This window comes from Palaemon carinicauda, chromosome 31 (assembly GCF_036898095.1).
Source record: "Palaemon carinicauda isolate YSFRI2023 chromosome 31, ASM3689809v2, whole genome shotgun sequence".
Classification (NCBI taxonomy): Eukaryota; Metazoa; Arthropoda; class Malacostraca; order Decapoda; family Palaemonidae; genus Palaemon; species Palaemon carinicauda.
Window position 1 is genome coordinate 66,287,809 of NC_090755.1, and position 25,576 is coordinate 66,313,384.

General features: G+C 36.3%; 2 protein-coding genes across 6 annotated transcripts in view; both read left to right on the top strand.

The window, feature by feature from the left end:
• Window positions 1–14,907, top strand: part of LOC137625000 (cilia- and flagella-associated protein 45-like) — a 40,284-nt gene extending 25,377 nt beyond the window's left edge. For both annotated transcript variants that reach the window (XM_068355936.1, XM_068355935.1), the window contains exons 6-11: window positions 6,796–6,985; window positions 7,888–8,061; window positions 8,861–9,034; window positions 9,920–10,135; window positions 13,140–13,309; window positions 14,773–14,907. In XM_068355936.1, coding sequence (XP_068212037.1) covers window positions 6,796–6,985; window positions 7,888–8,061; window positions 8,861–9,034; window positions 9,920–10,135; window positions 13,140–13,309; window positions 14,773–14,878 — 1,030 coding nt within the window. In that variant the 3' untranslated portion in view covers window positions 14,879–14,907. The remainder of the gene's footprint in view (window positions 1–6,795; window positions 6,986–7,887; window positions 8,062–8,860; window positions 9,035–9,919; window positions 10,136–13,139; window positions 13,310–14,772) is intronic.
• A 5,204-nt stretch (window positions 14,908–20,111) lies between these two features.
• Window positions 20,112–25,576, top strand: part of LOC137624492 (uncharacterized) — a 40,434-nt gene continuing 34,969 nt past the window's right edge. For 2 of the 4 annotated variants that reach the window (XM_068355289.1, XM_068355287.1), the window contains exon 1: window positions 20,113–20,211. The gene's annotated coding sequence lies outside the window, so the exon portion shown is untranslated. Of the gene's footprint in view, window positions 20,212–25,576 lie in introns of all 4 variants that reach the window. The other 2 variants (XM_068355290.1, XM_068355291.1) reach the window with 2 other exon arrangements.

Below are 25,576 nucleotides of genomic sequence, written 5' to 3' on the forward strand. Positions count from 1 at the left end.
GGAGCATCTTAAAGAAAATAAGGTTACTTAAGGTAATTGATTTGTTTAAATGGTGTCTCTTTCTAATAATCCTTTTAGTAATTGCATCCTTATTTATTGTTTATTTTTTAGGTTTATTGCGTATAAAACTAAGACAATTTGGTTATTTGGCTGTTTAGCCATTAGATGATTAGATGACTTGCTATGGATATAAACATAATAGGAATATGAAATAGATTAACACTATAATATACATTTATTGTTAAAAACTTCGCTTACTCATTTTTTTTTCATTCTGCTGCAAGTATTGACTTGCTATGAATATAAATTGAATTAAATCCCTAAAGTATAAATCAACATAGTTAATTCGAAATTGTGAGCTCTGCCTCGATAGTATTCTAGTGGGTCTCTCCCTCATCTAAACGAAGTCATGGAACATTGTTTAGTTGATTTAGTTGAATTCGTTTTGTTGTGATGGTACAGAGGTCTGCTCATCGTCTTGGTCTTCTCTTGCTTCAATTCGTTGGACTTTCTGTGGAATCTTTGTTTCGTTGTTATTGGACCCCTTTTTTTTTATCTCGTTCCAATATCTACTTGTGCGGAGTACTGAAGGAGTTTTTTTCGACCTTAGCTGCAGTTAATTTTTTATCTTTCTACTTTACCTTACCGTTTTTGTCCAGCTTCTTCTTTTACAGTAGGCTACTTCATAGTGTAACTGCAGACTAAAAGAGTTGGAAGACCCAGGCCTATATGGCAGAGGACTATGAAGCGCGAAATAGGAGATGATGAATGGAGAAGTATTAAATTAAAAGCTCAAAATAGAGACGACTGGCGAAATCTAACAGAGGCCCTTTGCTTCAAATAGGCGTAGGAGGAGATGATGATGATGATGTAACTGCAGAGTTTCCCCCAACTTGCACTTGGGAGTTAAATGTCCCTCACAGTCCCTCAGTTGGGTTTTTTCCTCAGCATCATTATTCAATTGTTGTTGAATGACACCATAGTGAGTTTAGGAATGTAATGTGTGGTGTTCCCTAGGGTAGTGTTCTAGGCCCATTACTTTTCATACTATATACTCTTAGGTAGTTTGGCTTAGAAAACAAGCTCTTTATATGCCATATGCTGACGATTCTATTCTCTTTGCCTTAATTTTTATCTCGTAAATGTAGATCTGGGGTTGTTGAATCCCTTAATAGAAGTCTATCTAAAATTGGTGTATGGTGCAAATTATGGGACATGAAGTTGAACCCTAACAAAGCTCAAAGTAGGATAAGTAGGTCGAACACAGTGGCTCCTCAACATCCAGATCTCTGTATTGATGTTTTTTTTTCTTTCTTTCTTTCTTTTTTAACTCTATACGGCTCCTTTATAATTTTAAGTGTGATTCTTGATAGCAACTTTACTTTTGAGAAAAACATTCGGTCTGTTTCATCTTCAATTGCACAGCAATTGTCCTATTTGGAAAGTTTTGATTTTCGGTGATCAAACTATTCTGAGGAAATGTGCTTATTCTTTCATTCTGCCTTTTTTCAAGTATTGTTCTGTCTGGCGTTCAGCTGCTAAATCTTATCTTAATGTATTTGAAAAAAAGCTCTAGGTCTATAAAATTTATTATTCCTAATAAAGATATTAATCAATGGCACAATCATAGTGAGTTCTTTATGCATGTTGCTTATTTTTTTTTTCATAACTGACCCTCCTCCTCTGTATTTAAATCTCCCCAGACAGTACCATCCTGCTCATAATACTAGATATGCAGTTAGTTCCAAGTTATAACTTCTCCATCATAAGGAACAATACTACAGTGCTCTAGAAATTTCATTCCAGCTGTGACTAGATTGTTAAATGATCTTCGTAATCAGGCAGTTAAATCGGTGTTGAAATTAACAGCAAATGTTTTTTTTTTTCTTTTTTAAACAGGTTTACATAAATCTCTCCATTGCTTATACACGACCCAGCTATTTTAACGTTGTTACTCATCTTTGGATATTATATATTCCCCATCACTTCTCATATAGTTTATTTCCTTATTATCATTCCTCACCGGGTTATTTTTCTCTGTTTGCAGCCCTCGGGCTTATAGCATCCTCCTTTTCCAACTAGGCTTGTAGCAAAGCAATTTCCATTAACGGCAATTGCCCTAGAGGCGTAAACGTGTTTTCTACCGGAATCCTTGTATTTACTAAGTTTTATTAGACTCTCCAACGTGATCATTTTCTAAAGAAACAGATTTTCTGACCTATGTTTTCTATCGCTACAGCTGTTATACTGATTTAAGTCTCTTTTGAATATGTATTTAGATATATATATAAGAATTTAGCTTGAATAACGATATCAAATAATTTAACATAGATGTTTTTAAGTTACAAGGAAAAGTAAAATATCTCGATTTTCAAAGATCCCTTATAGATTATAAAAGTGGAAAATGACTTAGATATACTAATATATATTTGCATACACAAACATATGTGCAACAAGCACATATACATTACATATGGAATTCACATACATGTTTATTCATATGTATATATACACATACATGTGTGCATGCGTGTGTGTGTGTACATATACAGCATCTATATATATAAATGTTCAAATGCAAAATACTATATATATATATATATATATATATATATATATATTATATTATATATATATGTTCAAATGCGAAATGCTATATATGTATATATATATATATATATATATATATATATATATATATATATATATATATATATATATACTGTATATGAGACAGAGAGATATAGATACACACAAAAATGTGTATATATATATATATATATATATATATATGTGTGTGTGTGTGTGTGTGTATATATATATATATATATAGATAGATAGACACAGAAATATGTATATATATATATCTATATTTATGTGTATATATAGATAGATAGATACACATAAATATGTATATACCCACACACCCATATATATATATATATATATATATATATATATATATATATATATATATATGTTTATAAATACACACACACTTTTGAAATAAATACAAACAGGTGTTATGATATTAATAAATTTGGGTCTAATATGAGCATTGAAATGAATGATGCACTTGTGGTTTAGCATTACTCTGCAGGTGTCTGGGTACAAATTTGCAGGTGTCCTCACTTTTACAAGGTAGCCAAGTTATTAAACAAATTGGTTGGTAGGGGGCGTAAAATAATTGGAATATTGTAAGATAGATTTTATGAACAGTGTGATAGATTAATGATTCTGCACTCGAAAGTATGAATGTCTTGGGCGTTCTTATATTTTCTTATGTAGAGTCATTCCCTTTTAGTAATTAAAAGGGAATATGGATATGATGCAATATCTTCACTATTCAATATGAAAGACCTTGAAGCCCCCTTCCAAGGTTGTTGAATGAATATAGGAAAGCAAACCATTACGGAAGACCCATAAGGTACTGTTACAATTTCCAGGCGAGAGAGAGAGAGAGAGAGAGAGAGAGAGAGAGAGAGAGAGAGAGAGAGAGAGAGAGAGAATGTGTGTAGGAGGAGGACGTGGATTTGTTTACCCCGCGTCATTCTGCATAGCTTACAGACTCTTCTTTTCTCCTTCCCTCCAAAGACCTCTGGTCTCATAAGGAGATTATCTTCCTGAAAAGGATCGTATTTGTCCGAAAGGTATTTTTGGACGTCACTGATCTTCTTTTAGGTTCGTTCAGCGACTGCAAAAATAGATGGCTTTAAACCGCCAGGCGACCGAACACTTACTTAGAATACATATTTTTTTTTCCTTTTTTTTTAACTTTGTTCTTTTCATTATTTATTTGACATATCACATACTTAATCACAAGGGAATTTAAATAGGAATAGAGTTTCATTTCATGACAATATTAAGCTCAGAATTTAATATATTGCAGTTTTGGTAAGGGAAAAAACTTCTTGTAAACCTGTATTACAATATGTTCCCACAGTTTAATATGAAATAGTTTGTCGCTTAATTGTGATCAGAGTTTTGAACAAAATGAATTCAAATATTTCCATGGCAACCATTTGTTTGTCTTGCAAGTTCTGGTATCCACTTGTATGTTCCTTCCCTCTCGAACAGAATTAATTACAAATCGCATTTGTGTTTATATTTGTTATAATTGCTTTTAGTTGTATACCGAATTTAAGTCAGGATTTTGAAATATATATTCTGTAGCTGGCAATTGATTAATTCATTATTCAGTTTTGTGATATGAAAATGTTAGTAGGTATAGAGAAATTTCGCCTAAGCGAAAAAGTGTTCAACTATTCGTTAGAGAAAAAGTGAGTAAATATGAGCAAGGGTAAGGAATATTACACCGTTAAAAAAACGAAATTTTAATCGGAAATTCTCCTTAGAAATAAAAAAGTATACGGTTCTCAGACGTATTTTTCAGCAATACGGGCGACAGTAATTTTTACCCAACTTTGTTATTGACTTTTGAGGGTTGATGACCGTAATATCACTCTTTAACGTCAATATGTCCGTTTTTAAAACAGTAAATGCCTGGCAACATTTATTCCAGGATTTTTACCGTTTTTTCTGCAAATTTCTAACTTGTGTATGACAGTTTGAAATAAAGAAATTAGAGCACTGAATGTTAATAAGATGGTGTAAGAATAGAAGCAAGGATTAATTTGTAAAGGTAAATCTTTGGGAATGAATAATTTGGATGGTAGGAGGGTAAGAGCTAAGTCAGAGTAAAGGAAGTAAGGAAGGCAGCAGAATGACTGCAAAAGATATGAAGAAAACTGGTGTTCTTGGAAGCCAAAGTTCGAAGGTCTAAAGGTATTGTTGCTCCAACTCTTCTAAGTAAAAGTAAAGTTTACATGTTGAATGCGAGTAAGATGAAAAAAATTCACGTAATTAACTTTTTGTACCCTTAAAAAATTGCCGTAAAGGTAAAAATCCTGAAATTAATATTGTTGGGCATTTACCGTTTTAAAAACGGAAATATTTAAGCAAAGGAGTGATATTACGGTCACCAACCCGTAAAAAATAGTAACAAAGTAGGGTAAAATTAAGGTCGCCTGTATCTTACTGAAATACAGCTGAGAACAGTATATTTTTTACGGAGAATTTCCGATTAAAATTACGGGGTTTTTAACAGTGTACCAATGTCACAAAGAGGATTAGAAAGGATGAGAAATGCATATAAACATAGTTATAAAATTAATTTGTTACAGAACAAATGGATAATGATAGCTTGTTGAAGAACGCATATTCTTAAGTGTTAGGTAGGATGTAAGAACGGAGAGAGTTAGAAAATGTCGTATGAGAGCTATTAGAATAATATAAGTGCTGAGAGAGATTACATATTATTCAAAGGTAAATGGCGTAATGAGAGTTAGGTGGGTAGTTGCTTTGCTGATGGGTCTCCTGTGTTGGTTATTAAGCAGTTAATTTGTAAGTTTTCGGCACTGTGTTCATCCAACATTTAGCAGTTAGCAGTTATGCATATGTATATGTATATATATATATATATATATATACATATATATTTATATATATAAATATATATATATATACATATATATATATATATATATATATGATCGTGTGTAATATCAACCACACTGACATTTAATATCGAAATCTACCTTTGGAAATGTAGATCCACTGGAAATTCATTTATGATAACAGCTTCTGTCTGGGCAAAGATTCAAACCTAGGCCTCTTAGCCGAAACCATGCCTTTAGGGACTCTAACCAACGTATATATATGTACGTACGGTGTTTACATATATCATACATACACACACACACACATATATATATATATATATATATGTGTGTGTGTGTGTGTGTGTGTGTGTATGTATATATATGTGTGTGTGTATATATATATATATATATATTTATTTATTTATGATTATATTGTACACCTTCGGTAGCCCACTCTGCCCTCCCTTTCATCATACATAATAGAAGGCACGCATTGTACACCTATGTACAGTAAGTCCCTGTAGCGTTACAATACCTACAATATGCATTGTTTTATGCTGCTGTGAATTTTGAAGTTTAACGCAGGGGAGGTTACGAATGCCGCAGAGATGTTTCTTCAGTAGATATATCTGTCCTTTGCTTTTAATAGTGCACAGTATATTAGTAGGTATCTTCCGGATGCAGAGGGATTCTCTCTCTCTCTCTCTCTCTCTCTCTCTCTCTCTCTCTCTCACGTGGAAAATCCTGCCCCCCTCTCTCTCTCTCTCTCTCTCTCTCTCTCACGTGGAAAATCCTGCCCCCTCTCTCTCTCTCTCTCTCTCTCTCTCTCTCTACGCACGTGGAAAATCCTGCTATTTGTTTCCCTCTCCTACACTCATCTTTTGAGCGTGTTCAAAGGCATTTTTTCATTCGTTTATCGTCTTTCTCACAAACAAAAATATGCTTTCCAGGGAAACTAATTTTTGTATTTGTTCTTTAACAGATATCCCCTTTCCTGCGTTTACTAATATATAACATATTTCAAAAGATTCTCTCTCTCTCTCTCTCTCTCTCTCTCTCTCTCTCTCTCTCGCCAAGATTCTTGGACATGATGTGTCCTACTTTGCGAGAGGCATTTTTATATTTATTTCAGGAACAGGTCTTCTGAAAACTATTTAACTTTTATAATGACATCTCAACTTTTATGGTTTTGATTAAATATTCTTTTATTTCTTATATATGATAAATGATATCGGCGTCAATTACCTTAGATGTCAGGATGCCAGAAAACTTTAAATCAATCTCTCTCTCTCTCTCTCTCTCTCTCTCTCTCTCTCTCTCTCTCTCATCCACATGAACCTTTTTTAACGAACAGACAACTGGAAAAAGAGGAGGACGAACGTCAGGTGGCCGAGATGGAGGCCGCTCGCCTGAAGGCCCTTCAGGAGGAGGCGGAGAGAGAGAAGGCCAAGCAGGAGGTGATAAAGCTGGAAGCTGACGCCCTTAACAAGCAGATACAATACCAGGAGGAACTGAAACAGCAGCAGTTCAAGGAGAAGAAGAAGGTGAGAGAAGGAGGCGGGGTGAGAGTAAGAAGTGAGGGTGGGGAGAAAGATGGTGAGGAGTTAGGAGGGAAGAACAGATAGGGATAAGAAGGAAAAGTATATCAAGGATCGAGGCAATGTTTCTATAGACATTTATAGATTTATAACATCTGTGATACGTTGTATATGTATAATACACTCTGCTGAATAAGGGAATTTCGTTGTGTAGAAGGAAAGAAGTATAACATAAATATCTTTATATATTCACGAACGGTATTAGGAAAAAGGACTTTGTGTTTTAGGTAGTTTGGTCTTTTGGAAAGAATGAAAGATACTAGTATACAGTATTGGTGAAAAAGTATAATGTGTAATAATTTTAAGGAAGGTATTGTTGATCTAGAAAGTAACTGAAAAAAGGGCGTGGCGTATTGTATAGTATGTGTAGAGGTGTATAGAGTACAGATCATGTATGAAGAGACTTGCCTTGTTGAAGTTTTGTCTCAAAAAATTTCATCATCCTTCAAATAATTACAATATGATTTGTCCATGATTAATTGTCGTTAATTATCTCTGAAGCAATATCATCAGTATAGTCTTCTCAATACAGTTCTATTCAAATAACAGTCAAGTGTATATATATATATATATATATACATATATATATATATATATATATTTATATATATATATATATATATATATATCTTCAAGTATATCATATTGTTAAATACAATTTATTTCTAATCTTTCTCATTTATGTTCCTTCATTTGAATTTTCTTTGGTTATTTCTAGTAAGTTTTACTTAATAGATTTGGATATAACAAACTTTAACTTGATTTTAACTTTTTAATTTCGTAATTTAATAAAATACATTTGAATAGTTTATCATAATAATAATAATGTAATTGTGTATCCTGGTCAGGAAGCGCTGGCCGCGGCGAGAGAAATCGTCAAGTACAGAAAGGAACAGGAGGATGAGGTGCGCAAGAAGGAGCAGAAGAAGAAGAAAGACAAGGTGGAAGCGAGGCAGGTCAGGGAGGAAGCCGAGATCAGGAGGGAAGAGGAACTCAAGCTTAGTAAGCTTAGAGACGCAAAGGTACACATACTAAGAATTATAACACACGCATATATATATATATATATGTGTGTGTGTGTGTGTGTGTGTGTATATATATATATATATAGATATATATATATATATATATATATTATGTATATATATATATATATTATTTATATATATAATATATATTATGTAATATATGTATATATATATATATATATATTATTTATATATATATTATAGGTATATAAATATTATATATATATATATATATTTATATATTTATAATATATATATCAATAATATATATGTATATATATATTTAATATATATATATATATATATATGTATATGTATATATATATATGTATATATACATGTACATATATATATACAATAATATGCTGTCTATCTATCATGTATATATGTATATATATATATATATATATATAGATAGATAGATAGATAGATAGACAGCATATTATTGTATATATACATATGTACATGTATATATATACATATATATATATATATATATATATGTATATATATATATATATATATAATTTATAATTTTCTTGTATTTCATACCAATGTACAGTTGGACACAGGAATTCCTGGTACACCTCTCACTGAAGATGTGCACCAGCTACACACTCACTGCACGGCGGGTTCCTTTTGTTTGACCCCGCCTACCACCTCTCTCTCTCTCTCTCTCTCTCTCTCTCTCTCTCTCTCTCTCCACTAATTTAGGGTGTGACAGGAACTCCTGTGTACAACTGTACGTTTACCAAATTTCGCTAATGTCTCACTTACCCATTTTGCTTTATAGGTCATTTACGAGGCGGAGAAGCGAGAGAAAGAAGCTGCCACTCGACTCGAGGAGGAAGCGATGGTCAAGCAGATGAAGGCGGACATGGTGACCCTTTGGCTCCACGACCAGGAAAGGAAACTGGTGGAGAAGAAGAGGAGGGAGGAACTGAAGAACATGAGAGAACAGGAGAAGGTAAGGTAACGAAGAAGGGAGAAAGGGGAAGGAGGAAAATATCGGAAATTCTCTCTCTCTCTCTCTCTCTCTCTCTCTCTCTCTCTCTCTCTCTCTCTAGTAAGGCATTGCGTTTGATATGGATTTTCTTCATTTATAAAACTTGCATCATAACTCAAACTTCTAAAAAGTTATAATTCAATTTTTTTTTTCCCAAATGGACTCCTTTTGAAATTTAGCTTGAATCTCCTTATTGAAGTTCAACTGTTTATCTTTTCTATTGATAATGAACCTTTTCATTTGTCGACACCACTGATCAAGTAAATATCTACCCATAGAAAATTGTGACTATACTTTATTATATATAGAATTGAAATACTCTGGTAATTTGATGAATATATTAACTAAACGAAAAGTTAAAATCTGATATTTCCATTAAGTAATAGAATCTTAATTGGTATAGCGATAAATCCTTTTAAAATAATGAGAGACTCGTAATGGGCATGTAGTTGGGAGATTGAAATTGATGTCATTAATTATTTCTCATCATTACCATTCAATTCTAAAGTAAAAAATGCACGGGAATGTGGAATGTTCTCTTCCATTACGGATAGAAGGAAGGCGAAATGCATCACATTTAGTTCAACGTATAGATGATCTCAAAAGGTTTGGGGTCCCGGGAACTGGTTAGTAAAAATGTCCCCCAACCTCCCCCTTACCATGGAAATCATGGAGAGTGGGTGGTAATCCTAAATGTATACTTACATGCTTTTATTTCCTGGCTTTGCTTTGGAGGGCCCTCTCTCTTGGAGGCCCAGGGGGCATTTTCCAAATAGGCATTCTCCGTCCCCCCCCCCCCCCCTTAGCTACGTCACTGTCACTACCTACTTGCATCCATCCTTCCAGCTGGAGCGTCAGTGGAGGGAGCGAGAACTGGAGGAGGCGAAGCAGAAGGCTGAGAGGGAAGCGAAGATTACGAAGGAGAGGAGACAGCAGATAGAGGACAGACAGAAGGTACGGATGGCGGAGGCGCTGAAGAGGAAAGCGGAGTTGATGAAGAAGACAGATCACTGGATGATCACCGAAGAAAGGGAGCGGATGACGATTCACAAGGCCCAGAAGGTAATGTTTGTGGCTCCATCACTACATTTTGTAGCTTGGACCAGCTTATAAGGCTTGTTGTAAGTCTTGTTATGTTTTTAGCAAGGTTTGACTCCCCTCATGTAAATGAGACGACAGGGTGAACGCAATTGTTTTTAGATTTTCTTTATCGATTACCATTTTCGTTGAAACTACTCTGCAGGACCCCACCCCATTTTTAATGTCAAAACTTATTTGTATATGACGTATACTTAATTGTACCCTGCATTTGAGGACAATTGCCGAATCCACGAGATAACTATACTTAACGATAATGTGGTTACATATCGAAAGTCTTAGTAAAGTCAAAACTATTAGCAACACATTCAAAATTATCGTAATTACAGATTAATCTGATACTTGTTATAGTGTTCTACTTCAAACTGACACAAATTTAAAAAATAACATTTGCATTCATGATCGGTATCGTTTGCTATAATTCGAAGTGACTTCTTTAGTTACAATTGTTAACGGCACATATTTTTAAATCTTACCATCGTGATATTTCCTCTCGGTAGACAACTTTTTGACAATATACTTTTGCAGTAATAGCAGACTAGCAAATGATGTCTGTCAGGTACGTCATACTCGTCCCAACGAAGCACTTCCTTCACAATTATCATAAATAGCTTTTCGAATCTAAAGATAATTTTTTACAATGATGCGGGTAGTCCCGTTATTATTATTATTATTATTATTATTATTATTATTATTATTATTATTATTATTATTATTATTATTATTATTATTATTATTATTTGCTAAGCTAACAACCTTAGTTGGAAAAGCAAGTTGCTGTAAGCCCAAGGGCTCCAACAGGGAAAATGCCCATTGAGGAAGGGAAATAAATAAACTATAAGAGAAATAAGTTAACAATTAGAATAAAATATTCTGAAAACAGTAACAATATTCAAATAAATACCAAAAAGTAAGATAACAATTACCCTTCATCCCTGTTTACTATGAAGCATCATACAAAACAATCACGGTTATCTTAAAACCCTACATGGAGTTTTTGAGGAGGAAGGAGGAGAGTAGTAAATGGCATAGTGGGTGTTACTAAGGACAAAAAAGAATGCTGTATACACCTAAATAATGACTACTTATTTATATTTACTAACAATAAGTCTTATTCGAGTGTTTTAATTCTTTCATTCTACCTTGTTTCGAGTATTGTTCTCGCATCTGGTCTTCAGCTGCTGATTCTCATCTTAATTTGTTGGACAGGAACTTACAGTCTATTTCTTATTCCTGATCTAGATATTAATCTTTGGCACCGTAGTTCAATTAGTTCATTATGCATGTTGCATAGGATTTTTCATAACCGACCATCCTTTACATTCAAATCTTCCTGGACAGTTCCATCCTATTCGTAATGCTAAACATGCAGTTAATTCCAATAGTCAGGCCTTCTCCATCATGAGGCTCAATACTACACAGGGTTCTAGAAGTTTTATTCCAGCTGTGACCAAGTTGTGGAATGATCTTCCTAATCGGGTAGTTGAATCAGTAGACCCTTCAAAATTTCAAACATTATTCATGTTCAACAGGCTAACATCAGTCTTTTTATAGTTTATATATGACATATTTGTTTTGATGTTGGTACTGTTTTTAGAATATTATTGTTAATTTTTTCTCATCGTTTATTTATTTCCTTATTTCCTCTCCTAACTGGGCTATTTTACCCTGTTGGAGCCCTTGGGCTTATAGCATCTTGCTTTTCCAACTAGGGTTGTAGCTTGCCTAGTAGTAATAATAATAATAATAATAATAATAATAATAATAATAATAATAATTGGAACAAGTACAAATTGGTTATTAATGGAATTTTTTTACAATAACTTTTTATTACTAAAAATTTTAACTTTCGAGTCCTGTGATGGACCTTAACTGTTAAGCCTTCTCATCAGTCATTGGGAACAGATGTTTACTAAAGAAGATAAGATGAAACTCATCGACATGATTAAGGAAGGCAGCTATGTGGCAAGTGGCCATTGTTAGGATGGAGTTTAGTTTTATTCAATGAAGTGTGTCCATAATTTATTATTTCATATAGAATTAGCATGTATGAATTTTATGAGTGTTGAGAGGTTTTATAAAAGGTTCAATCTACACTGTTAGTAATTTGCATTAGAAGAACGGTAAATGCCTGGCAACATTTATTCCATGATTTTTACCGCTTTAAAAACGAATATATCGACGTAAAGGAATGATATTACGGTCACCAACCCACAAAAGATAACAAAATATGGTACAATTACGGTTGTCTGTATTTTACTGAAATACGGCTGAGAACAGTAGATTTTTTATGGAGATTTTCCGATCAAAATTACAGTTTTTTAAACTATATTTATAAAAAATGAAAAAAAAAATAACAATTATTGTACTATCAATGTTATTAAGTATTATAACTTGGAAATTAAATAATTGGATATAAAAGTTAGACTAAGGCTGAAAAAGATAGGATAGAAAGAAAAATGCAGTTAGAGGTCTGAAGGAATGCCATAGAAGCTTTCAAGTAATGGCTACCCTCATTTACAACACTTAACATCTTCCGCAGGTTTCTGAGACAACATTAATACTTAATGTATTAACGAGATCCCCCCCCCCAAAAAAAAAAATATACATATATATATATATATATATATATATAAACATTATAAATCATAATTTCTGGTTTTAGTTTCATGATTTTTTTTTCTGATGCCTCAGCGTTTGCCATGCTCTAGTTCGTGTTCTATTTGGGAGACGATTCATTAATTTTGGTAATTAAAGTTTTTTTTTTTCTATTGTGATGAGGTGCAATAATTGATATCTTACATTTACTAACAGATTAAAATTATTTTCAAAAGTGAAACGTATGAAAAGTAGCCCAAGTTCCTCTCACCGTATTTCAATTTAAACACCAAAGCAAAACTGATTTTACCATTTCACATACTGTATTCAAAAGCTAATAGATTACACCATTTTATTTTGCTTGAACAAGGCCAAGGAGGATTACGAATCCCGAATTAAAGCGCAGATTGAAGAGCACGCCGAGAGAAGAGCCAAGGCAGCTGAGCAATTGAAGAGGGAGAAAGAAGAAGAAATGCTGCAGACGAAGATGAGGCAGGCAGCTCTCACCAGACTCAAACTGGATACTTTGAATGATCTGAGGTAGGTGTTAGAGGGTTATAAACATTGAGTTACATACATTGTTCATCATTTATTCTTAATATGTTTTATGTTCATTTGAGTTATGTACATTGTTCATCATTTATTCTTAATATGTTTTATGTTCATTTCAGATTGACCGTGGTCATTGTTCAATAATAAAGACATTTGAATAAATGGACCAAGCTCTTATTTATGACCACGGTCAATCTGTTTTACATTGACACTTCGGAACCGTAGTAGCGGTTTTGACGACACACGTGACAATGTCTGTTCACAATTATAATTATGTTCTTAGCGATTAATTTCACTAATAATTATAAATAAGAGCACGAAACAATGATGTAACACAGAAGATTCCAAGAGAACTGAGCCAAGTTCCTTCGACGAGTGGAGACACGAGTTACATTGAGTTACATACATTGTTCATCATTTATTCTTAATATGTTTTATGTTAATTTGAGTTGCGTACATTGTATGTAACTCAATGTTTTTAACCCTCTAGGTGTGGTTGGAAGTGAAAATTAGAACCTTCTAATTAATTAACTTAAATAAGGGTCCAGTCTGTGCTTTTGACTTAAACATTGCTAATTCATTTTAGAGTCTAGCTTTAGATTAGAAAGATTTAAATGTTGAGACTTGAAACGGGTTCTTGGCATTTGAAAGACTAGTTGTTATACGATATGAACGGAAACGTTTTTTTTTTTTTTTTTGAGAAGTCGCCGACATTGACGTTCAAAATTGGATGCGTCATGCAGAAAATATTGAAGAACCATATAGTTTGTCAAAAAAAAAAAAAAAAAAAAAAAAAAACATTGCTAGATATTGTTACTTATTTCACAAACTTTGATTGTAACACATTGACGACAATTACCTAAATGATATTTTAGTTTCTATTGTAAACTCTCATTATCACCAGATGTTTGTGCTACTAAACGTATTCCTAAATTATAACCACCAGAGTCATCTGGTGTTGACATTTAAATCTTGGATATTATGAATAAATACTAAAAAACACTAGCAGTGTCATAAAGAGTTTGATTAGCTCTGCTTCTCATCTTAAACTTGTGTTTTTAGTAATTAGGATCTTGATATTCACGAAACTATGATAGTTTTAAACCATTAAAGGACTTTTAAACAGAAAAAAATCTTTATGGATTTTTTTTCCGATTGTAGTAACAAATTATTTTGATATGTGAAGGAAGGATAATAATGTGAGGTGTGACTTATTCTATATTTTTGTAATGAAAATTGTATGTGAATGTGCATATCTCACCAACTTGAAAGCACGTTGTATTATTATTATTATTATTATTACTATCCAAGCTACAACCCTAGTTGGAAAAGTAAGCTGCTATAAGCCCAGGGGCTCCAACAGGGACTATAAAAAACTCGGGTTTAAATATTCAGGCTCAAAGCATGAATGGTTTGATCTTAATTTTTTTTCCTTTTCTCACTCATTCCAGAAAAATGGCGCTTCCAGAACATTTAGTCAAGGACCTGGAAAAGAAGTTGAACCTGAAGAAAGAACACGATATCAGGAGACGAAGGGTCAAAACAAGTACAAATTAATGATGTTACGAAATGGATGGTCATGGAAAGTTTCGAAAAAAAAATCTAGAAAAGACTTTCTGGAGGAAAAAAAAAATCTATAGTCAATTTCTTTTAGCGATGCAGATTTGCACCTACTCGCAGCGGTGCCCTTTTAGCTCGGAAAAGTTTCCTGATCGCTGATTGGTTGGACGGGATAATTCTAACCAATCAGCGATCAGGAAACTTTTCCGAGCTAAAGCACCGCTGCTAGTCGGTGCAAATCTGACTCGATAAAAGAAATGGACTATAGTTAGGTCTGGTCGTTTGGTATTTCTGGTTAAAGGTGTCTGGTTTTAGTTCCAGTTCCATCAGAATAGATGCTCATCAGAACGTCAGTGGTGCCGTGCCAGAGCAGTGGCCTCCTCAGTAAACAGCTTAAACTCGCGGTCCCGGGCGGGGATCGATCTGCTGCCATGCAAATGCTAGGCAAACACGTTATCGCTGTACTAGCCAAGAGACCAACTAACAGCAGATTTTTAGAAAAAAAAGATTCATCTAGAAACATAATCGAACAGAATGCCAAAAAAACAGACTACTCAAACCTGGTGATAGTTAATCCATGGAAAATTATTAAATCTGGACAAACGTTTAAACTAATCCTGTTTTTTTCTTGGTTTTCAAGGTAGGACAATTTTTGACGTGCGTTGAAAAGATCACGACAGAATAACATTGAACCAGGTCGAAGAGAAAATTCAAGGGTAAGAGAAATACTGAATTGTAAAATATTTCAATGTATTGTTTATGAATGATCTAAACAAACTATATATCTTTTTTTTTTTTTTTTTTTTTTTTTTTTTTTTTTTTTTTTTTTTTTTTTGAGGTGGAAGCATCCTGGTACACCAATACAGAAACTGAAGGAATGAATGTCCTATTTCATTATTATAACGATTATAACCAAAGCTTCCATATTACGCTTCTTATTAAGATATGAGGTTAAGATAAAAAGCGTCAATGCCGTATGAAATAAAAAAAAAAGTCATCTGGATTTTGAAGGCTATGGATGATAAGTTTGTTTAAACTAATTTACTTACCGAAAAGAGCATGATTAGGAAAAATAATTACACTTCAATGTCTTCAAATATAGCGAAATATTTATGGAACATCTACATATTAGGTTTTAGATAGACTTCGTTGTGTGCTCATATATCAATGAACATATAGTCCCTTTCCAGTGATGTGAAAGGTAATTTTCCCATGTAAACCTTGGCATACACAATGTATTCTCTGGGTACCAATGGCCTATGGTAGGGGTGTAAGAATAATACTACCTTAAGTCCTGCGTGTCGTAGCGAACGACTAAAAGGACGGCTCCAGTTTTGTTTTTTTAGCAAAGGGCTAACCCCACTGCCATTAACTTTGCAAACTGCTGCCTTGCAGTTGCACTATTTAGTCGGAGTTTAGGTCCTCTGCCAATAAATAACGATGGTTGATGACTGCATAGGCATACGATCCCGCCAAGTGATAACCATGCCAGGCAACTACCCCTTGACGTAGGGGTAACGGTGGGAAAGGAGATAGTCTAAAGCCCTGTCAACACGATCGAGCATGCCCGATGGACAAACAGTGATACCAGGCCACAATAGTTAGTGAAAATGAGGGTTGATGACGTCAGAAGTGGGAAAACTAAAGGCAGGGATCTGGCAACACTGTATGATGCCAGATCCATGTCTGTGGTATTCCCGCTTCTGACGTCATTAACCCTCATTCTTACTAACTATTGTGGTCTGGTATCACTGTTTGCCCGTCGGGCATGCTCGATCGTGTGGACAGGGTTTAAGAGTATCAACAATACGATCCGGTATGTTACTTAACCCTTTTCATTGTTTAAACTCGGATTGAACGAAGATCATCTGTTGGTGACTTAATCATAAAGGAGATTATTGTAAGAATTTTCTCAGTCTCAAGTAAAAGCTGTTTTCAAAGCGCAATATTGATATTATATTTAAAAGACAACAAATCGCATGCATTTTATAGGTAACGAAACTCGCATCATTTGCATTTCATCTAAACACAATCGTATTATGTTTAAGGTTTTTCTGTATCAAGATTTTCTCGAGACAATAAATTTAAAAACAAGACTTTTTACATTATAGTGTTAAAGTTCATCATGGCGTATTATTTGAACACCGAGATATGTTACTATCAATGAATTTAATTTATAAAATGTCTAGAAATGTATAACCGTAGATGGTAAGAGTTATCAGGTGCGGAGATATTTTCGGCCGTTAGGAGGCATGTCTTCACGAGAGGATTTTCCTCAAGCGGCCTCGTAGTTTCTGTCAAGATCTAGACTTTGGTTTCTATAAGCCGCTACACTGTGACGGCACGGATTAGCAGTAGGCCTACACGTGATTAGTGAATTACTACCACTCGGAAGAATTTCCCAGCGGGCAATGTGTGAAGGATCTCGTTAATCTTCATTGATTTCTAATTCGCATGAACTGAACTGCGTGAAGTAGTTGTACTCCCTGTTTTTAGCTTTCTACTAGATTTCCGTTTCTGTTTCATTTTTCATTTGCCGTCTAAGCTCTTTTAAAGCTTTCCTTACAGTGATAGAGTGAAGTTTCTCTAGGTTGAACCATGTGGCCCAAAATCATCACTTCATTCAAATATCGAGATTTTTTTACAAACTAGCATCAGCATTGTTTTCCTGATACTCTTCATTCATTTTGGCAATAGGAAAAGAATGATGACCATGCTCAAGTTGACAAATAAGGGAGTCTCTCCTACATCCTTGACACAAGTAATAGAAAATGGAGATTTCTTGAAAGAGAAACTTCTTAATTGCTTCAGATTATTTAAACCTGGACACATAAATGTTAGGAAAATTATTGAATACTTGTGAAATTTATCGAAAATAATTGAACTGGTGTATAAATTTTTTACTTTTTATTGAAGCTGGAATGCTGAATGGCTTGAAATGTAGAGAGTCTGGTTCCCCTGCAGTATAGGACCTGAAAAACATCCCTTTAAGTAAAGTTAGTAAGTTTTCAGTTATGAAAGGTATATGGAAGCTCTTGGATTCATCGAGCGGTTGGAATTTAAATATTTCATCTTGTCATAAAGGTGAGAAGCTGCGTTTAAGGAAATTTCAACCCATAGAAACTCTCATTCGATAATCAAGAAATACTTAATTCATGGTAGGAGCCGAAGTGTCAAGAATTATGGAAATCTTGTAACAATGACTTTAATAATAATAACAATAATGATATGAGCAAGCTTACTTATGTGTAATTAAGAATGTTAGAACTTGGATTTTTAAGTCAGGCTGATAAGAAATGCTATCGAAGGCAAGGACAGTCGATGATTGTGTCATTAACAATGTTATTAGAGAGAGAGAGAGAGAGAGAGAGAGAGAGAGAGAGAGAGAGAGAGAGACCAAACGCGCAACCCGACATTGGTGTGACATTTCTTTTTGTCTATGAAAACTTGCTATTCTAAATATAATATATTTTTGCTATGCCAATGTGTATATTTGTTTCGCTAATGAATTTGATTCGTGGTAAAGTGATGCAACTTGTTACGACAATAAGAAGACAAGATTCGTTCAGAAAATAGGGAGACCTATTTCAGTTGTATTTCAAAATCTCCTGCCGAACCATTCCTAGAATATGAGTTACCTTGCTCCTGCCAGAAAACTGTGGCCTGTGCTGTTAAAGAGAAAAACTAGTAACTTAAATAAACATCAACAGTCTGTTACGAATGATCCTTTAGTTATATTTGCCGGGTAAAATTCATTAGCGTTTTTATTAACAGTTGTTACTGGACCGTGGTTGTTATTTACATTAATCAATGATAAATTTGCAAGGGGGTCAGATATTTCAATTAATGCTAAAATGGCAATGGTGGTTTTGTCTGGTGTTATCTTGGTCTTATCCCCAACTGGTGTGATCTTGGATGGAAGAAAAAAAAAAAGCCGTAGGAATAAGTAAAGCCCGCATACAAGGTCAATACACAGCTGAAAGATCAGATTTATTAACATCTTTCACGATGGCCCGAAGCTACAATCCTTTAGTAAGTCTGATGTAGCGAGGGAAACCCGAAAATGTTTGTTGGATATATTTATGCTTGGCCTTTTGCAGTCTTCATAGCTACATCTATTTTAGTTAAGTGCTAATATAACTTTTAATAGGGAAATAATGGAGCATCTTGGACTACCTCACGTAAATGATTCAATGGAATACGCCGTCTTTAGTGCTATGAAGATTTTGAGGTATTTGAAGAAGTAGAATTTTCGATTTAATTTACTGACGGGACTTGGCAGTGGTATCAAATACCAACACATTTCAAAGAATCCAAATGTTTTCATTAGAATCTGTGATCAATACATTCACATCCTGATTAAAAAGAATCTAAGGAATGTTTCGTTCAGCTAATTATATCTTAAAAGCATAAAAAACACCAAATATCCTTTTGAAAACCTCTATTTGGGTCTTTAGATTATATTGCTGATTTCGTCAAGACGTTTTCACCTATCATAATATTTTTTCAATTCTCTATTCAAGTATGTTTTGAAGTTTCACTTACATTGATTTGTCCTATGTATCGTGAATATTGGAAATGAACCAAAATCTAACGGCATTCTTCTAGGATATAGTTACCATTTTCATTCAAAATATAGAGAAAATGGATTGTTACGTCACCAATTTGCCAAGGACAATGAAGTACCAGAGGTAACAAAATTTAACTTAGAAAATTGCCTGACTCTCGTGATGAACCAAAAAAATTTTGCGGTCTTGAGTGTCTTCGTCTTTGTTGAACTCCTCAAATTATATAAGATAGACGTTTAGGAAATAATTATAATTTTCACTCAGAATATAAAGAAAATGGGGTTGTTACGTCAACATTTTGCCAAGGACAATGAAGTACCAGAGGGAAAAGGAACCAAAATCTAACCGTATTTGTCTAGGAAATAGTTACCATTTTCATTCAGAATATAGAGAAAATGGGGTTGTTACGTCACCATTTGGCCAAGGACAACGAAGTACCAGAGCTAACACCCTACGAATCGTGAATATTGGAAAGGAACCAAAATCTAACAGTATTCGTTTAGGAAATAGTTGCCATTTTCATTCAGAATATAAAGAAAATGGGTTGTTACGTCACCATTTGGCCAAGGACAATGAAGTACCAGATGTAACAAAAGTGAACTTAGAAAATTGCCCAATTCTTGTGACTGTCTCTATCTCCCACTTTGTGAACTAACGCCTTTTGTTGTCTTAGCTGCTTTATCTTTGTTGATGAACTCTACAAATTATAGGAGATAGACTGCTCTTTCTTTGTGATTAAACATTTGAGGTTCAGGAATGCAGGTTAGTGTTGTCCTTGAGTAAATACAAACAGTGTCTGGTAAATAATCTAAAGAAGACTTGGTGTTTTGATTTCTGTGCTGCCGTTTTGTTCATGGATCATTGCTACCTTTATTATGATGTTGGAGATTGGGTCGTATTATAAAGTATTTTTATTACATGTATGTAGTTCGTTACGACAGGTGTGAACTTTATTACTAGTCTAATCGATGTTCAATATTGGGGAAACTTTAATTTGTGTGAACTACGATATATCAAAGCTATGATTTACTAAATTAGTTTGGTGCTTCCTTTCCACCATCACCAATCCGCATTTGCCAGTGTTATGAAAATGGTTAAACCCCTAACAGGACTAAGGACGTGTCGGAAGCATTTGGCCTGTAGTGGACGAGAAAAGGCTGCAATTGGAATTGACAAGTGAGCCCGCATGGGAAGTAAACCCAAGGTTGAGGTTTAGTATTTGGTTAAGCTAGGGGTTTGGTGATCCAGGAGGACGATTGCCGGATTTGAGTAACCCCACACTGCCGGTAACCAAGTGGTTAAGTATACGGCTCCTCGGTTAGGTTATGTGGGGAACCTTAAGTTATGTGGTGTGCTTGTGTGTTCCCCTCTTGGAATGTGGTTTTTCTGTTGTTGCTTTCGGAAAATTTGAAAATTATCGGGTTCCCCCAAGTATTTGCATCATATCGTTTTATTTTAATTATTTTATTTTATAAAAATTCCATGATGTCTTGGATTCAAAATTAATGCCTGAAACTTTTATGAAAACACAAAAATTCAACCCAAGTCCTAAACTTTAAAAAATTATTCGAAAAGAAATCCTTAGGCATAATAGAATTCCGGTAATTTTGTATTGTATTACAGTGTGAGATTTTGAACAGAAAATGTTTTCCTATAGTAGATAACGTGATTTAACTGAATTTGATGTTCATTTCAATCGGGAACAAACAGATCAACCAATTCGGCTAACTTTAAGTTGCCGAATTGGTTGCTGTTATTACGGATGAAATGAAGGTGAAAACCCGGTAAATCTCATTTCCTACAGGAAAACATATATTTTCTGTTAAAATGGTTAAATATAATCTCTGATGTCATATATGTTGTTAAAATATTTAAATATAAGCATCTGTTCAACGGTGTCACTTCTCTTACGAATGTACTGCGAACGATTACATTAGCAACGATACCAATAATACACGTTACCAACGTTGACGTATGGTACACAGTTACCAACGGCACGATGACATTACTAACGATAGCAATGATAGATATTTCCATACGTATTTTAAATAATTTCTTCATATAAGTTTTACTCAATATATAAAAAGTACAAAAAGGGCACATAACCTAACAAACCCACCTAACCTAGCCTAGTAGTATGACAGGTCACAAACCTCAGGTATTTACTGAAAACGGTAAAGTTCTCCATGTTACGAATTATACACAGTTACCAAGAGAGCGTAATTTTTTCTATTTAGAAAAAGTAGTTTTTTCCTAGATTATATTGCCCTGTAATATACTACAATAACACCAAAAAGGGGCACAGAACCTAACAAACCCACCTAACCTTGACTTACCTTTACGAAGAAGACTTCGAAACTTGCTGGTCACGGGAGTCTTCCATGGGGTAGACGACTTTTTCCCAAAAATGTACCTTTATAGCAAGTAACGTTATAACCACAACCTCGGTTCTTTTTGGTTTTAGGTATGGTGGATTCGGTATTGCAATAAAACACGTGAATGTCTTCCCTGTAAGATAGGGGGGAACGACACTTGGGGCACTGTAAGTGTTGAGGAATTACATTGTGTGATTTCAGGAAAATATCAACATTGGCAGAAGAATCATAAAAATCACCATGGAATTTAGCAAATGCTTTTAGCTACTGAATACTGCAGCCGTTACAAGTATCTATAATTTCCTCCATAGTAAAATACGAAAAAATAAATCTCACTCTAAATGATGGACACCTGACTAGTTCAAAGGTTACAAAGGAAAAGGGCTTCGTGGAAGAGGAATGAACAGACCACCTAAAGAGACAAAGGAAGGGGGTAGGGAAATATCAGTTGTCAACCCCCTTGTGTAAACTTAGAATACGAATCGGTTCCTGATTGGTTAACAGAAAAATAATTGAGTCTAGAGGGTAAACATAAATGAACTGGGTAGGGAAACTAGTCCAGGGAAAGTATTTATGTGAAACTGGGGAGTGAAAAGGGAATAAAAACAAAATAGGAAGGTAAAATGGAATGAATGATAAATAATATTGAAAGGAAATGTTAGATGAGATGGTTTTACCATGAATGAACTGTATAGGGAAATTAGTCCAGAGGAAGAATGTGAAACCAGATAGTGAAAAGGAAATAACAAAAGAAATAAACCCAATTTAGGAAGATAAAATGGAGTGAATGATAAATATTGAATGGGAATATGAGATGATTTTAAAAGGAATAGGATAATAAAAAGAGTAATAAAACGGGAAAAAGCTTCTGCGCAGGGCGAAACTGGTATACACGAACGAACGTACGGGTGCTAATGTTAGCATGGACTGTTAACATTTGATCTACATCGGACATTGGCAGGAATGAATGATAAATAATATTGAATAGGAATATAAAATGAGATGATTTCAAAAGGAACTGGATAATAAAAAGAGTAATAAAATGGGAAAAAGCTTCTGCGCAGGGGGTAGGGGTTTCTGCGCAGGGTGAAACTGGTATGCATGAACGAACGAACGTACGGGTGCTAATGTTAGCATGGAATGTTAACATTTGATCTACATCGGACGTTGGCAGCACTGGTTACTGTATTTTTTCATGACACAATCTTTGCAACGGTGCCTCCAAAGTTTATCCAGATACACTGTTTTGTATTTTCCTCCGATTATTATAATTTTAAGAAGGTAATGTATAGAGAAGAAAAGGCTTGTTTAACATTTATATATAGATTCCCCAGTATGTTTTCCCCACCCAAAACCCCGAGTTCCCACTGGGGGTCCCCCATTATCGCAGGATATAGATGTATATATATTTCTGAAACTATTCATTTGCGATGGAAACGAGTCTCATTTTCGAAGAGCGTAATTTTTTCTATAAGAAAAAGTAGTTTTTTTTCCTGGTTACATTGCCCTGTAATACACTACAATGAGACCAGAATTTCAACTCTCGGTTAAATTTTGAAAACTAAATGTAACACTAGAATATAGGGCTGTACTGAAGTTATCACACTTAAATTGAACTCTGCCAGAGGAATGTCTTTATCAGAAATGCTATCATTGTCCTAAATAAAATGTCCTAAATAAAATGGCTTGCTTCTTAGTCTTCAGGCCTCTACCTCTGTCTCAAATGTATGGCTGTCGATGTCCTGGAAATGAATGAGATGATCCTCGCTGCCATTTATCTTTTTAGTTGAAATTCTGTTAAAACTTTTTCTTGGAGTAGGAGTAAGTCTAGCAGTAGTCATTGCTAAGAGCCCAGATTTAGAAATAGGCTCCCAGAATTAAAACTTTTGGTGGCTGCCTCCGGCACTCGAGACTCTTGGTGGCCGCCTCCGGCACTCGAGACTCTTGGTGGCCGCCTCCGGCACTCGAGACTCTTGGTGGCCGCCTCCGGCACTCGAGACTCTAGGTGGCCGCCTCCGGCACTCGAGACTCTTGGTGGCCGCCTCCGGCACTCGAGACTCTAGGTGGCCGCCTCCGGCACTCGAGACTCTAGGTGGCCGCCTCCGGCACTCGAGACTCTAGGTGGCCGCCTCCGGCACTCGAGACTCTAGGTGGCCGCCTCCGGCACTCGAGACTCTTGGTGGCCGCCTCCGGCACTCGAGACTCTAGGTGGCCGCCTCCGGCACTCGAGACTCTAGGTGGCCGCCTCCGGCACTCGAGACTCTTGGTGGCCGCCTCCGGCACTCGAGACTCTAGGTGGCCGCCTCCGGCACTCGAGACTCTAGGTGGCCGCCTCCGGCACTCGAGACTCTAGGTGGCCGCCTCCGGCACTCGAGACTCTAGGTGGCCGCCTCCGGCACTCGAGACTCTTGGTGGCCGCCTCCGGCACTCGAGACTCTAGGTGGCCGCCTCCGGCACTCGAGACTCTTGGTGGCCGCCTCCGGCACTCGAGACTCTTGGTGGCCGCCTCCGGCACTCGAGACTCTTGGTGGCCGCCTCCGGCACTCGAGACTCTTGGTGGCCGCCTCCGGCACTCGAGACTCTTGGTGGCCGCCTCCGGCACTCGAGACTCTTGGTGGCCGCCTCCGGCACTCGAGACTCTTGGTGGCCGCCTCCGGCACTCGAGACTCTTGGTGGCCGCCTCCGGCACTCGAGACTCTTGGTGGCCGCCTCCGGCACTCGAGACTCTTGGTGGCCGCCTCCGGCACTCGAGACTCTTGGTGGCCGCCTCCGGCACTCGAGACTCTTGGTGGCCCCCTCCGGCACTCGAGACTCTTGGTGGCCCCCTCCGGCACTCGAGACTCTTGGTGGCCCCCTCCGGCACTCGAGACTCTTGGTGGCCCCCTCCGGCACTCGAGACTCTTGGTGGCCGCCTCCGGCACTCGAGACTCTTGGTGGCCCCCTCCGGCACTCGAGACTCTTGGTGGCCCCCTCCGGCACTCGAGACTCTTGGTGGCCCCCTCCGGCACTCGAGACTCTTGGTGGCCCCCTCCGGCACTCGAGACTCTTGGTGGCCCCCTCCGGCACTCGAGACTCTTGGTGGCCCCCTCCGGCACTCGAGACTCTTGGTGGCCCCCTCCGGCACTCGAGACTCTTGGTGGCCCCCTCCGGCACTCGAGACTCTTGGTGGCCCCCTCCGGCACTCGAGACTCTTGGTGGCCCCCTCCGGCACTCGAGACTCTTGGTGGCCCCCTCCGGCACTCGAGACTCTTGGTGGCCGCTCCCGGCACTTGAAACTTGGGTGGCCGCTCCCGGCACTTGAAACTTTTGGTGGCCGCCCCTGGCGCTTGAAAATTTTCGGTGGCCGCTCCCGGCACTTGAAACTTGGGTGGCCGCTCCCGGCACTTGAAACTTTTGGTGGCCGCCCCTGGCGCTTGAAAATTTTCGGTGGCCGCCCCTGGCGCTTGAAAATTTTCGGTGGCCGCCCCTGGCGCTTGAAAATTTTTGGTGGGCTACTCAGACGCTTACAAATTTTTGGTGGCCGCCTTTGGCATCTGTAATTGTTTTTATAAGTGTATTGGGAAACTCTTGAATGGGGCTTTATGCCATTATTAGGGTTATAAATAGATGACTAGAGCTAATGAATGTGAAGAATACATGGCTCATGTATTTGGCTAGAATTATAAGTTCAGCACTGTATCACATTTACTATTTCATCTTTAAACATGATTATTCAAACTTTGTTACTGCAGATATTATCTTAATGTACATGC